General features: G+C 36.9%; 1 protein-coding gene across 50 annotated transcripts in view; it reads right to left on the reverse strand.

Moving 5' to 3' along the window:
• Positions 1–13,848, reverse strand: part of NEB (nebulin) — a 213,719-nt gene that overhangs the window by 6,702 nt on the left and 193,169 nt on the right. For 6 of the 50 annotated variants that reach the window (XR_011528346.1, XM_070579711.1, XM_070579707.1 and 3 more), the window contains 12 exons: positions 11,957–12,049; positions 11,362–11,454; positions 10,240–10,332; positions 9,136–9,228; positions 8,042–8,134; positions 6,950–7,042; positions 5,123–5,215; positions 4,082–4,174; positions 3,408–3,500; positions 1,680–1,772; positions 1,292–1,384; positions 868–960 (listed from right to left, as the gene is read on the reverse strand). Coding sequence is in view for 43 of the 50 variants with exons in the window: in XM_070579711.1 (XP_070435812.1) it covers positions 868–960; positions 1,292–1,384; positions 1,680–1,772; positions 3,408–3,500; positions 4,082–4,174; positions 5,123–5,215; positions 6,950–7,042; positions 8,042–8,134; positions 9,136–9,228; positions 10,240–10,332; positions 11,362–11,454; positions 11,957–12,049 (1,116 nt within the window). In the remaining 7 variants the exon portion in view is untranslated. The remainder of the gene's footprint in view (positions 1–867; positions 961–1,291; positions 1,385–1,679; positions 1,773–3,407; positions 3,501–4,081; positions 4,175–5,122; positions 5,216–6,949; positions 7,043–8,041; positions 8,135–9,135; positions 9,229–10,239; positions 10,333–11,361; positions 11,455–11,956; positions 12,050–13,848) is intronic. The other 44 variants (XR_011528350.1, XM_070579747.1, XM_070579741.1 and 41 more) reach the window with 28 other exon arrangements.

A 13,848-nucleotide genomic window follows, 5' to 3' on the forward strand; every position in this document is an offset into this window, starting at 1 on the left:
CGGAGGAGAGACATGAATCAGTACAGATCACGGTACTGTCCTAATTCTGAAGCCTTATAACCTTTCCAACAGATGCTGATGAAAAGAGCTGGGTAGGGATGCTTGAGTCGACTGAAAGGACCCAGCGAGACCCGTGGCTAACAGAGGAACAGGTTAGCGTGAAGATGGACAGGCAGGGCTCGCACCAGGAGAGAAAGAATTCGACTTTGAAAATGTAACTTTCCTTTTCAAAGGAAAAGGGGCACAGTATAATTTTGAAAGGAAAGAGAAAAAAGTGGTTTCTTGTATTTGCCGGGAATTACAGCACCAGCATATTGGATGGTATTTGGCACTAAGTGTGACACTGACATTCAAAAGAACTATCATTTTTCATAGGTTTATGTCCAGATTTCATACACCAATATGCTAATACAGGAATCAAAGTCCTCCAGACAAGAAAAATTCAAAATATCAAAGCCAAAGAATGCATCCATTTCAGAGTATTACCTGTTTCATAGAGTACCTTTAAAATAAAGGCGAGCTGAAGATGGAGGGTGTTAGGAAGTCAATTTGTTACAGTTGGTTAAGTAAGACTACCTCAGAGTAAAGTAAAAGGGGAGAGAAAACATTGGCAATTAACTGGTTATGTCTTAGTATGATCATTTGGAATTTAAAAGCACAGTTGTGTTAATTTTAGTCTAAATTTTCAGTTGAATAAGAAAATGCACATTTTTATGGTGTTAAAATGTTATTTTCCAAGATGCTGCATTTTTCTCTTTTTTTCGTTTTAGTGTGTTTTTCAGTTGAATGAGAAAGGCACGTTTTTATGGTGTTAAAATGTTATTTTCCAAGTTTTTGCACTACTCCTTTTTTTAATCCTAGAAATACCGAGCTAATGTTTTCTTGGTTGCGCTTAGCTCTCTCCATCTCTGGAGTGACAGGTGTCGAAGTTGCTTTTCTCATATTCTCTTTGTACAATACCTAGAGGAGCCAAGAGAGCATCCAGACATCAGAGAGCAGAAAACGAGTTCTGAAAACCATCATCTAGCTGGTGTTACGGCTCAACTACAGCCCACTACGTAAGAAACACCTCAGGAAGATAAAGCCGTTAAAATGTTATTGTATAAAGCAAAAGGTGAAGAAAGAATTCAGTTTGAGCTGGTGGAGTTGGGATGTGGTTTTTAAGTGGGTCAAGAAGAATTTTAAAAGATAAACAAAAGTTCTGAGGAAACTGTGAGATAAATTAGTGGTATAACCATCTTTGCCACGCTTGTTAAAAGTGTAACAGTTTCTTTTTCCCCTCTCTAAATACCGAGCTAAAGTTTTCTTGATTGCGTTTGACTCTTTCCATCTCGGGAGTCATGGGGGTAGGGGTGGCTTTCCCCAGGTTCTCTTTGTACAACACCTGTGAGATACAAAGTCGCACCCAAAAATCACTAGGAGACAATATTCAGGCTATTAAATATAGTGCAATTTGGGGGAGAAAACTCCATGTTTAAACTATTACTATTAGTGAGAACAGCTCTCAAGAAGAAAGCCTGAAAACAGTTAATGGCATGGTAAGTGTAGTATATCACTTAGAGGAGATTCTAAACAACTGGCTTTTTGTTTGTTTTTAAGCCAGGATGGAGTTAGGAGCAGGCCAAACTGCAGGGGTTACTTTGCAAAATGAAAAGCATTTTCGTTTCTCAAGACAATACCGAGCTAATGTTCTCTTGATTGCGTTTGACTCTCTGCATCTCTGGAGTGACAGGGGTTGGGGTGGCTTTCCCCACAGTTTCTTTGTACAAAACCTACAAGAGTCCAATGGATCCAAAAAGCCAAAAAGAAAAAAAAAATTACAGTTACCGAAAGATTAGACGGAACAGATCATTTGTTATAAGGCTCAGGGTGCCAAACCATTTGGGCAATGGGGTTAGATGGAAAGAAATATGTTTCCACGGGAAGTTAAGTGTAGTTATAGCAAGACACACATTTCAGGGTAGGACCCTGCTATGAAACCCTTGCAGCCTGCAAGACAGAACTGCCGCATGCCCAAAAGGGGTGCGAGACCACCTTCTCTCTACTGCTAGGCTATGAATGTCAGGCACCTGAAAGATCATCTTAACAGCACTTGGGGCCTGGGCTTTTCTAACACTGAAAACGTGGAGGCTGCTTCTTATACAGGAACAGGGGACGGGACGTTTTTGCGAGACTTAAATTCATATTGACACACGAGTAAAATCATGGGCCCTCAAACAAGGAAACGATTTTTACTCTTTTTTTCCTTGCTATCAACTCTGCCTCTTGCTTTAGTTTAGTACAACATCAAACTGATCAGTAAGGAAGAATGTTTTCAGAAATTATATCGCTATTATGCTAGATCAATAGGAAACGTAGTACGGCATCATGACACATCCTCAACCTCAATGTCTCCCCTCAGTGTCATTCTTGGGACACAAGAGGTTTGGGAAATGCCATCCAAGAGGAAGAATTCTGTAAAAGTAATGGTTCTCAAAGTGGAGACCGGGACAGCAAGGTCAGCATCACCTGAGAACTTGCTAGAAATGTACATTTTCTGGCTCCACACCAGATCTACAGAATGAGAAACTATGGGGACAAGACCCAGCAGTCTGCTTTAACAAACCCTCCAGGTGATTCTGATACACACTCACGTTTCAGAAGCACTGCAGTCTAGTATTGGAGAAACCTGCAGATAGTGTAGATGGGGAGGACCACAAGGTGCTTCATGACATAAGCTAGCGTCGTCCCCACGCAAACCCCCACCCCCCGGTGATCTATAAACGTGTATAACATCACAGAGCTCAGGCTTACAGGAAATGGTTTACTCAAGTTAGCAGTGAAAGACCATGATAAAGACAAAAGGACCAAAATTGGTAAAACAAAAAACATTTCAAGTGACACTTTTCTTTTTAAGTAAATTGATGATCATTTGCCAAAACCACTACTGGATCTTAATTTATGTCATTATTCCTGAAGGAGAGGATCAGGGGTTATTTTTCCCAAGGTCGCTTTGTCCAAATCTGACAGGGCAAATCAGAACCTAAAGTCATAAGTGCAAAAACACAACAAAATCACAACTCCAATGTTCCAGAAAGATCCCCGTTACACCTACCATGCCACCCCCCAAATTTCATGCTTATGTAAAACAAAGAGACCTTGGGGGTAGCGGATAGAGAGTAAGTTTGGGGAGAGATGAGCCAAAGGATGGTTTATTGGAAAATCCGTTACTTCCTGATATTAGAACTTTCAATTACAGATTAAAGCAATCTTGTTATTATGAGGTTAAGGCTAGGAGTAGCCCTATAGTAAAGAAGGATAAATATGATACAGAAATTCACAAAGTTTAAGTTTTCTTTAAAAAGTAGGATTAATATGTATTATTTTAAATCATCAAAGAAGTAGTTTTTTCTTTCTTGCCAAAGTACCGAGCTAATATTTTCTTGATTGTGTTTGACTCTCTCCATCTCTGGAGTGACAGGTAAAGGGGTTCCCTTGCCCATGTTTTCTTTGTATAACACCTGTGTGATGAGAAAGCATCCAGAAAAACAACCGTAAGTAACATTCCATTTGTTGCGAGATTTTAAGGGTGAGTTCAACTTCCTTGTCACCAAATACACAGTGGTCCAAGGAGCCAGGAGTTATATGCTGATAAGATGGCACGCATTACTTTAATGGCAGCCATTTGTGGGATGGGGAAACTGACTCTGCAGGGCAGTAAGGACCTCAGCTGCCGGGGAAAGGCTGTCAGAGTTATCCGTGTTATTTTTTCATTTCCATAAGCATGGTACAACCTAAACAATCACATGGGGATTTGAGATGGTTAGAACTTGGTTTTGTTGTTATCCAAGCAAACTAAAAGACAAGGGGTTTTTAAAAAAAATATTTTAAAATACCAGATGGAAAGGAAATCAGAATTAATTGAAATAAAAAATAATAGAATCCACAATAGTATCACAGAATGTGAAAGTAGGTCCATTTGCTAAGTGAGATATATTAGAAGCGAAGGAAAGGAAGTGAGTTTAAAAAAAGAAAAAATGTTAAGTATCAATTTAATTATGGGGTTAAATGGCATCTTCTTTTCCCTTTCTCTCCAAAATACCGAGCTAAGGTTTTCTTGATTGTGTTTGACTCTCTGCATCTCAGGAGTGAGGGGGATTGGAATTCCTGTCCCCAGGTTTTCTTTGTACAGCACCTGTAGGATAAGAAAGCATCCAGAACAAAAAGAGCCATCAACCACTTTCGCTGTCTTGTGAAGCAGTTGGGAAGAGAAGGGCAAAGAGGGAGAGAGTGGGTTAGAGGAAGGAAAATACCAGAAGCTTCTAGATCCAACCTGTATGAGCCTAGAGACATCTTTAAAAGCAAGGGAATGCAGGAAAGAGCAGCGAAAACGAAGAGATATGAAAGGAAAGTTTAGTTATTTTTGTGGTTTGAACTAATCTCTGCAGAGCTGAGCGACGGAGAGCACCACGAAAGGGAATAATTAGTCCCCCTGGCTTGTTAGGAGGAGGAAAAAATTAAAAGGGCAAGAGACAGAAGGAGAACCAAGGAAGTTATTTTTGATTTGGAAATGTTATTAATAAACCACATAAGGGCATTTGGGTTTTATAAACATTGCATATAAGAAGATACATACATACGAATCTTCTTTTGTCAACTTTCAAAAGAAGTCAAAGTATTTAATTTTTAGTTTGGGTGAACATATTGGGAAGAATTATTTTTAAGGCAAATGGAGAGCAATGACAAGATGCTGAAAATGGAAACTTGGAAATATCTGTACAAATGCCAGTAAGGACAGAGAAGGTTAGAAAAGGTCAACAGTCTGATCTTCGCAGAAGAAATTTTTGTAAGCTTTAGATTCAGCTCAAATTTGCCAAAGCAGGACAAATGTGGGTGCTTAGACATCGAGAATGTTATGTTTTTAAAGGCTGCACTATAACACGTTTTTTTTTTTAAGTTAAATGATTACATTAATGTTTAACCAAAATGGGGAAACTGACTCATAGGAAATGGCAGCATTAAGTTGCAAATAAGATATGTCAATGTTTTTTATTGGAATAAGCTGATTAGATTTTAAAATATAGCCATGAATCTTTTTGAAGGTTTTAAAAGTAAAGGGATTTTTGTTTGTTTGTTTAAATACCGAACTAAAGTTCTCTTGATTGTGTTTGACTCTCTCCATCTCTGGAGTGATGGGAATCGGGGTCCCTTTCCCGAGGTTTTCTTTATACAACACCTGTATGACACAAGAAAGCATCCAGAAAAACAAGAGCAGTCAAAACAGCCCTTTCTCCTTCCTTGCAGGAAAGCTCCTATGAGACTACAGACATCAAACAGGAAAGACAAATTCACCAAGTCAACCTGTCTTTTCAAGCACAAATCTGGACAAGAACATATTTCATATTTCCTTAGATGAAGTGCCAGTGCCTTTGATATTCAACTTTTACACTAACTCATATATTAAATGTTTGTTCCCTGTGTCAGGAATTAAGGAAAAAAATACAAATAATTTTATGAGAGCCTAAAATTTATAATATAAGAGTATTTAGTCTACAACAGAAAGATGATTTTTAATTAGATTGGCAAATATTTATTTTCCCTACACAGAACACCTGTTTTACAGAACAACAGATATTTAAAACCCCAGACTAAATCAATGCAATATGGTGAAACTGGCCTTTGCTGAGTAAAATCAAGTTGTAGAAAAGTGGTCAAGTCTAAAAGTCAGTGTTTTAATATGTACTTCTGTTTATTTCCCATAATATCTTAAAGGGTCTATGCATACACCACTGGACAATTTTGCCTAAAGGCAGCCTGTGTAAAAATTAATGCAAATTGTAACTTTAAAAAAGAAATTGTCCAAGATCATCAGGATCATTAAGATCTCAAGTAGATATATACAATAATATACTTACTCTAATATAGAAGAACATAATTTAAAAATAGTTTTGAAAATTAATGCAAATCTTTCTAAAGAAAGGAATAATAATGATAATAAACCCACAGGGAAAACAGTGAATATTCCACTCCAAAAGTAATATTAATTTACCATGAAAACTTAACAAAATCAAAAGGTCATTAGTAAGTAGTAATTAAAAACAAAGGAAAACAAAACAAAAAGACAGTGGGACCAAAGAAAGTTACTGATCTAATTATGTGAAAGAATCAAACTTTCAGAAATTATTTAAACTGACAATTAAAAAGCATTTTGGATCCAACTTCCCCCACCCACTAAAAAAATCAAGCTAAATTTTCCTAATGACGTTTGATTCTCCATCTCAAGCATAAGTGAATGTAAGATCCTCACATAGAAGTTTCACAGAATATTGAGTATTATAGAGTTTTTCAGCAACAACAGTGTTAATAAAAGAGAAAATAACGTTAAATATAAGATCATGTTCTGATTTGTGTATTTAAAAAAAATCAGAGGGTCTGGATTTCTGCTTGTGGAATTGCTTGTTTAGGACAAGTATCAAGACAAGACTGCTTTGGGTTCCAACACTGAGCCATTTTCTTTCTCAGTGCTGCTGTTTATTCAAACAGGATGTATGTTAAGGTAACCCCTGTTCCCAGGCAAGAGCCCCATTTCTACGTGTGCCCTCGGGTACTGTCTTTTCTTGCAAGACTAAGCCAGAAACATTGAATAAAAAAAGTTCCAAGTAAATAAGAGTTACATGGGGTTTTTTGGACACCAATGAAGTTTAAAATTCCCAGAAGTAACATAAAGGGTGAAAAGAGAAGGAAAGGAACCAATTAAAAGTTTTAAGGGGCTATTACAGAAAGTATAAAGCGTTAGAGTCAAATGGTGAGTAAAAGATCTGGAAAACAGAAGGATTCAGTTGAAATTTAAAAAAAAAAAAGAAGTTGTTAAATTGATTATTTTAAAGGGACTAATAGTGAGAATTTTGGTTTTATGGAAAGGTATTATTATTTTTTTAATATCGAGTTAAAGGAGCTTTCTCCCAAATACCGAGCTAAAGTTCTCTTGATTGCGTTTGACTCTCTCCATCTCTGGAGTGACAGGTAGGGGAGTCCCCTTGCTCAAGTTCTCTTTGTACAAAATCTGTGTGCACAAAACCAACAATCCAATCAGCCTGGAACCATCCTTTAGGTAGACTTTTAAAATAGTCTCTACAAGTATTTCTGTTTGTTTTATAAGGATATAAAACAGGCCTAATAACTTCAAGACACAGAAACAGGATAGACCACCTTTGGACATTAAGTCACACGCACCACAATGTCTGTCTCTAAGTGGCATTAATACAGACTCAGTTGCCGGGCTGCAGGCAGGAATCACTGTCTGATGTAGGCCTTCTCTCAAAGACAGAAGGATTAGGCCTTATTAAATAGCGTTCAAGTTAATTGAAACTAATATCTATAATGAGTTGTTGGTAACTCTAAATTAGGGAACCAAAAAGAAAGAGGAAGAGAGAGAGGGAGAGAAAGGTTTGGGGGAGTAAAATAAATATTAAAATCTAAATAAATATTAGCTTTCAGTGACCCTGAAAATATTCCCAAAGAAAGCTCATTTATATCTTGCATGGTACAAAAAAATAGCTGAGCCAAGTAAGTTTGCATTTCTGAGTTACTGTGAATTGCTGTTGTCTTTTGAATGAAAATGTTTAAGAATCACCTTCTTTTAAGAAAAGCTGCAAACACAAAATACACATCAAACAGAGCCACAATAAATACAATAAAATTCCAATAACATTGTCCTTTTTGAAAGGGTGTTAGATTTTACTTTTGATTCGTCCACACCAGTTAGAAACACCTAGTGTTATGAGAGGAGGATCTGAGGAAGAAAACGCTGAGCATTATAGGTTTTTAAGGAAAGGGATCAACAGCTAAGTTTTAGGAAAAACACAGTTAAGATGTCACACCAGAACTAAAGTAAAAACTAAAATTAGATTTGGGTTGAAAACTGAGGGACAATTTGGTATCATTATTTTCATTAAATGAATTTAGTAATTTTACTGGAAGAAAATCTTATGTTTATAATGTGTTAAAAACATTATTTTAAATAAGGTTTCAGGGATTTAATTTTTTGCCCCCTAAGAAATACCGAGCTAAAGTTCTCTTGATTGCGTTTGACTCTCTCCATCTCTGGAGTGACAGGTAGGGGAGTCCCCATGCTCAAGTTCTCTTTGTATAAAATCTGTGTGCACAAAACCAACAATCCAATCAGCCTGGAACCATCCTTTAGGTAGACTTTTAAAATAGTCTCTACAAGTATTTCTGTTTGTTTTCATAAGGATGTAAAACAGGCCTAATAACTTCAAGAAGTACAACAAGTGTAGGCCACCATTGGCCATTTAGTCACACGCAGAAGGATGTCTGTCTTAAGGTGCATTAGTACAGACTCAGCTGCCGGGCTGCAGGCAGGAATCACTGTCTGATGTAGGCCTTCTCTCAAAGACAGAAGGATTAGGCCTTATTAAATAGTGTTCAAGTTAATTGAAATTAATATCCATAATGAGTTGTTGGTGACTCTAAATTAGGGAACCAAAAGACAGAGAGACAGAGAGAAAAGTTTGGGGGAATAAAATAAATATTAATAAATATTAAAAGCTAAAGAAATGTTAGCTTTCAGTGACCCTGAAAATATTCCCAAAGAAAGCTCATTTATATCTTGCGTGGTACAAAAAAATAGCTGAGCCAAGTAAGTTTGCATTGCTGAGTTACTATGAATTGCTGTGTTGTCTTTTCAATGAAAATGTTTAAGAATCACATTCTTTTAAGGAAAGCTGAAAACACAAAATATACATCAAACAGAGCCACAACAAGTACAAGTAAAATTCCAATAACATTGTCCTTTTTGAAAGGGTGTTAGATTTTACTTTTGATTTGTCCACACCAGTTAGAAACACCTAGTGTTATGAGAGGAGGATCTGAGGAAGAAAACGCTGAGCATTATAGGTTTTTAAGGAAAGGGATCAACAGCTAAGTTTTAGGAAAAACACAGTTAAGATGTCACACCAGAACTAAAGTAAAAACTAAAGTTAGATTTGGGTTGAAAACTGAGGTACTATTTGGCATCATTATTTTCATTAAATGAACTTAGTAATTTTACTGGAAGAAAATCTTATGTTTATAATGTGTTAAAATATTATTTTAAATAAGAATTCAGGGATTTAATTTTTGCCCCCTAAGATATACCGAGCTAAAGTTCTCTTGATTGCGTTTGACTCTCTCCATCTCTGGAGTGACAGGTAGGGGAGTCCCCATGCTCAAGTTCTCTTTGTACAAAATCTGTGTGCACAAAACCAACAATCCAATCAGCCTGGAACCATCCTTTAGGTAGGCTTTTAAAATAGTCTCTGCAAGTATTTCTGTTTGTTTTCATAAGGATGTAAAACAGGCCTAATAACTTCAAGACACAGAAACAGGATAGACCACCTTTGGACATTAAGTCACACGCACTACAATGTCTGTCTCTAAGTGGCATTAATACAGACTCAGCTGCCGGGCTGCAGGCAGGAATCACTGTCTGATGTAGGCCTTCTCTCAAAGACAGAAGGATTAGGCCTTATTAAATAGCGTTCAAGTTAATTGAAACTAATTCCCATAATGAGTTGTTGGTAACTCTAAATTAGGGAACCAAAAAGAAAGAGGAAGAGAGAGAGGGAGAGAAAGCTTTGGGGGAATAAGATAAATAGTAATAAATATTAAAATCTAAATAAATATTAGCTTTCAGTGACCCTGAAAATATTCCCAAAGAAAGCTCATTTATATCTTGCGTGGTACAAAAAGATAGCTGAGCCAAGTAAGTTTGCATTGCTGAGTTACTATGAATTGCTGTGTTGTCTTTTCAATGAAAATGTTTAAGAATCACCTTCTTTTAAGGAAAGCTGCAAACACAAAATATACATCAAACAGAGCCACAACAAGTACAAGTAAAATTCCAATAACATTGTCTTTTTTGAAAGGGTGTTAGATTTTACTTTTGATTTGTCCACACCAGTTAGAAACACCTAGTTTATGAGAGGAGGATTTGAGGAAAGAAACACTGAGTATTATAGATTTTTAAGGAAAGGGATCAACAGCTATGTTTTAGGAAAAACACAGTTAAGATGTCACACCAGAACTAAAGTAAAAACTAAAGTTAGATTTGGGTTGAAAACTGAGGGACAATTTGGTATCATTATTTTCATTAAATGAACTTAGTAATTTTACTGGAAGAAAAGTTTATGTTTATAATGTGTTAAAATATTATTTTAAATAAGAATTCAGGGATTTAATTTTTTGCCCCCTAAGATATACCGAGCTAAAGTTCTCTTGATTGCGTTTGACTCTCTCCATCTCTGGAGTGACGGGTAGGGGAGTCCCCTTGCTCAAGTTCTCTTTGTACAAAATCTGTGTGCACAAAACCAACAATCCAATCAGCCTGGAACCATCCTTTAGGTAGACTTTTAAAATAGTCTCTGCAAGTATTTCTGTTTGTTTTCATAAGGATGTAAAACAGGCCTAATAACTTCAAGACACAGAAACAGGATAGACCACCTTTGGACATTAAGTCACACGCACTACAATGTCTGTCTCTAAGTGGCATTAATACAGACTCAGCTGCCGGGCTGCAGGCAGGAATCACTGTCTGATGTAGGCCTTCTCTCAAAGACAGAAGGATTAGGCCTTATTAAATAGCGTTCAAGTTAATTGAAACTAATTCCCATAATGAGTTGTTGGTAACTCTAAATTAGGGAACCAAAAAGAAAGAGGAAGAGAGAGAGGGAGAGAAAGCTTTGGGGGAATAAGATAAATAGTAATAAATATTAAAATCTAAATAAATATTAGCTTTCAATGACCCTGAAAATATTCCAAAAGAAAGCTCATTTATATCTTGTGTGGGTACAAAAAGATAGCTGAGCCAAGTAAGTTTGCATTTCTGAGTTACTATGAATTGCTATGTTGTCTTTTGAATGAAAATATTGAAGAATCGCATTCTTTTAAGAAAAGCTGCAAACACAAAATACACATCAAACAGAGCCACAATAAATACAATAAAATTCCAATAACATTGTCCTTTTTGAAGAGGTGTTAGATTTTACTTTTGATTTGTCCACACCAGTTAGAAACACCTAGTGTTATGAGAGGGGGATTTGAGGAAAGAAATGCTGAGTATTATAGATTTTTGAGGAAAGGGATCAACAGCTAAGTTTTAGGAAAAACACAGTTAAGATGTCACACCAGAACTAAAGTAAAAACTAAAGTAAAGTAAAGTAAAGTTAGATTTGGGTTGAAAACTCAGGTACTATTTGGTATCATTATTTTCATTAAATGAATTTAGTAATTTTACAGGAAGAAAAATCCTATATTTGTAATGTGTTAAAAATATTATTTCAAATGAGAATTCAGGGATTTAATTTTTTGCCCCCTAAGATATACCGAGCTAAAGTTCTCTTGATTGCGTTTGACTCTCTCCATCTCTGGAGTGACAGGTGTTGGGGTTCCTTTCCCCAAATTTTCTTTGTACAAAACCTGTGAGATACAAGAAAGTACCCAGAAGACATTCAAAACAAGCACAAAGATTAAACAAGGGAGACATTTGCAGGTGGGGGTGGGGGGCGTGAGGGGAGGGAGTTTTTTAGTGAGTAATATTTAGTAAGGATAATGCTTTTACTCTTTTCTTCATAATTTTAATGATGAATTCTAGAATGCTAATTCTGGGAAAGAAAAAGCACAATGGAAAGCGGTGAGTTATCCGATCTGAGCATAAGGATGAGGAATCTTGTGTTAATTCTACTTACAGAATTTCAGATCTAAGTGTTCACACTTAGTCGCTGACAGTGTTAAACTACTATGAGAAAAGTGAGTCCCTTCATATAAGTCTAAATGGTTTGGGTCAAGTAATAACACAAACACGCACACACACGCACACAGAATTGTTGTTAAGATGTTACTTTTTAAAAAGGGTGATGGGTTATTCTGGTAATTTTTTTAATGGGAAATAAAGTTTATTATTTGATATATTTGTAAATACCGAGCTAAAGTTCTCTTGATTGCGTTTGACTCTCTCAATCTCTGGAGTGACAGGGGTTGGAATGCCTGTTCCCAAGTTTTCTTTGTACATAACCTGTAGGAGATAATTAGACCCAAAAAAGGTAAAATGACTATGAATCCTTTGGATTACGGCTACATGTAGGCTATCTGGTGGAAACTCACAAAAACAATCTCACTTTCAAATATGACACTCAAGGAACAAGGAAAAGAAATTCCACAAACATGTATGTTCTCTCTTCAAAAGTAGTCATTTTACTACCATGAACACTGGTTACTAAATTAGGCATTTTCTATAGTCAACACAGCACATTCCTAGACTGCATTACATAGTGGTAATAAATTCAACAGTGAGAAAAATCTAGCCACTTTATAATATCTAGTATTAGGCCCTTGAATATACTAAGTCCACAGTAGATTTGTACTTAATAAATAGGTCGCTTGGTTTAAAATTTTCTAATCATGTGATACTCTATTCCTTTAGGGTTGTTGGGAATTTTCCGTTTGTTTTGTATTTTCTACTGAAAATTGCTAGCTGGCCCCTAGCCTGTAGGTCCATTTAATGTGAAACTTAAATAGTTTATTTTTTCAGCAAGAACATCTTACCCTGAAATGTTTAATGATTGCTGGATCATGTAAACCAGTGTTTGAACTGGGGCAAGTCCTCATTTGTTAGGAGTAGTGTCAATGGATTGTGAATTGTAGTGAAGCAAGTAAGGACCCTCTGAGCCTCTTTACCTCCTTCCTTTCCTCCTTCCCTATCAATGCTCAGAGTTGTCAGCCTAAAGGAATGCATGGATTCCTTTTAAATGGATGGGGTGTGGAGCATGGGCTAGGGAGCAACACAAAAAACCTAGGGGTTTGCGTTACAGATTAATTCTTAAAGTCACTGACAAACTAGTGCTGATATCATTGTTTTGCTAGGAAACTTTCAGAACTGTTGAAAATCTACTGCCTTGGTACAGAGTTGTGTTTCTTTACCCAGCTAGGCTGTAGAACTGAACAGGGACAGCAGAGCAAAACAAAATCAGAGAAAGGCAAGAAGCTGCAACCAAAAGCGACAGAAGAGCTGTGGGCTAGTTTTCCTGGCTTAGTGGACATGAAACTCTAAATGAAGTTTGTGCCACAAGGAAGCTGGAGTGTGAGCAGGGAGGGAGAAGGGAATGGGGGCTAAACTATAGGAATGACTTGCAAGAGAAATAGCAAGTGTCTTCTAGTAGAAATTGAATGAGAGTGCAGTCCTCCTGTGACCAGGAGAATCTCTAAGACCAAGGTCCTCACCTTTTATTGGCCCTAAACTATTCCCCAAACTTCACCCAGTCTCTTGCTGGTAGCCAGCAATTGCTTAGAATCTGTTTATGGACAGGAAAGTGTGTGTTTGGGGTGGGGAGGTGCAGAGGCGGGGCTAGATAGACAGAAGGTCAGGAGAAATGTGTGTTTAACCCAATATTTCAGGTGTGGAGAACGCCCCTCCAGACACACACAGACACATTGTGCACAGATGCCTGAAATTCCTACTAGAGAACATGCTTAATATATAATACACCCTGTGGGGAAGTGACAGCCAGCACCTTAAACGTACACTGCGTTTACAAGGAGACAGTAGAGGATATAGGGCAAGAAATCTTGAAAGGGAGTGGAGAAGGCTGCAGAGAAATCACAGTCTACCCAGGGGCTTCCTGGACTGTAGAGGATGTCCTGAAGGACACACGCATGCGTACATATCCATGTATATGTCTATATAAAAATTCATTTGATGTTATTTTTATGTTTGTATGTATATGCTTTTGCTTAACTAACTTGAGATCATCCCAATAAGCTTATTACTACTGTTGGCACGTTTACTCTAGAAACTGCAAGTATGATGATTAATCA

The sequence above is a fragment of the Equus przewalskii genome, chromosome 17 (genome assembly GCF_037783145.1).
Source record: "Equus przewalskii isolate Varuska chromosome 17, EquPr2, whole genome shotgun sequence".
In the NCBI taxonomy this organism is placed as follows: Eukaryota; Metazoa; Chordata; class Mammalia; order Perissodactyla; family Equidae; genus Equus; species Equus przewalskii.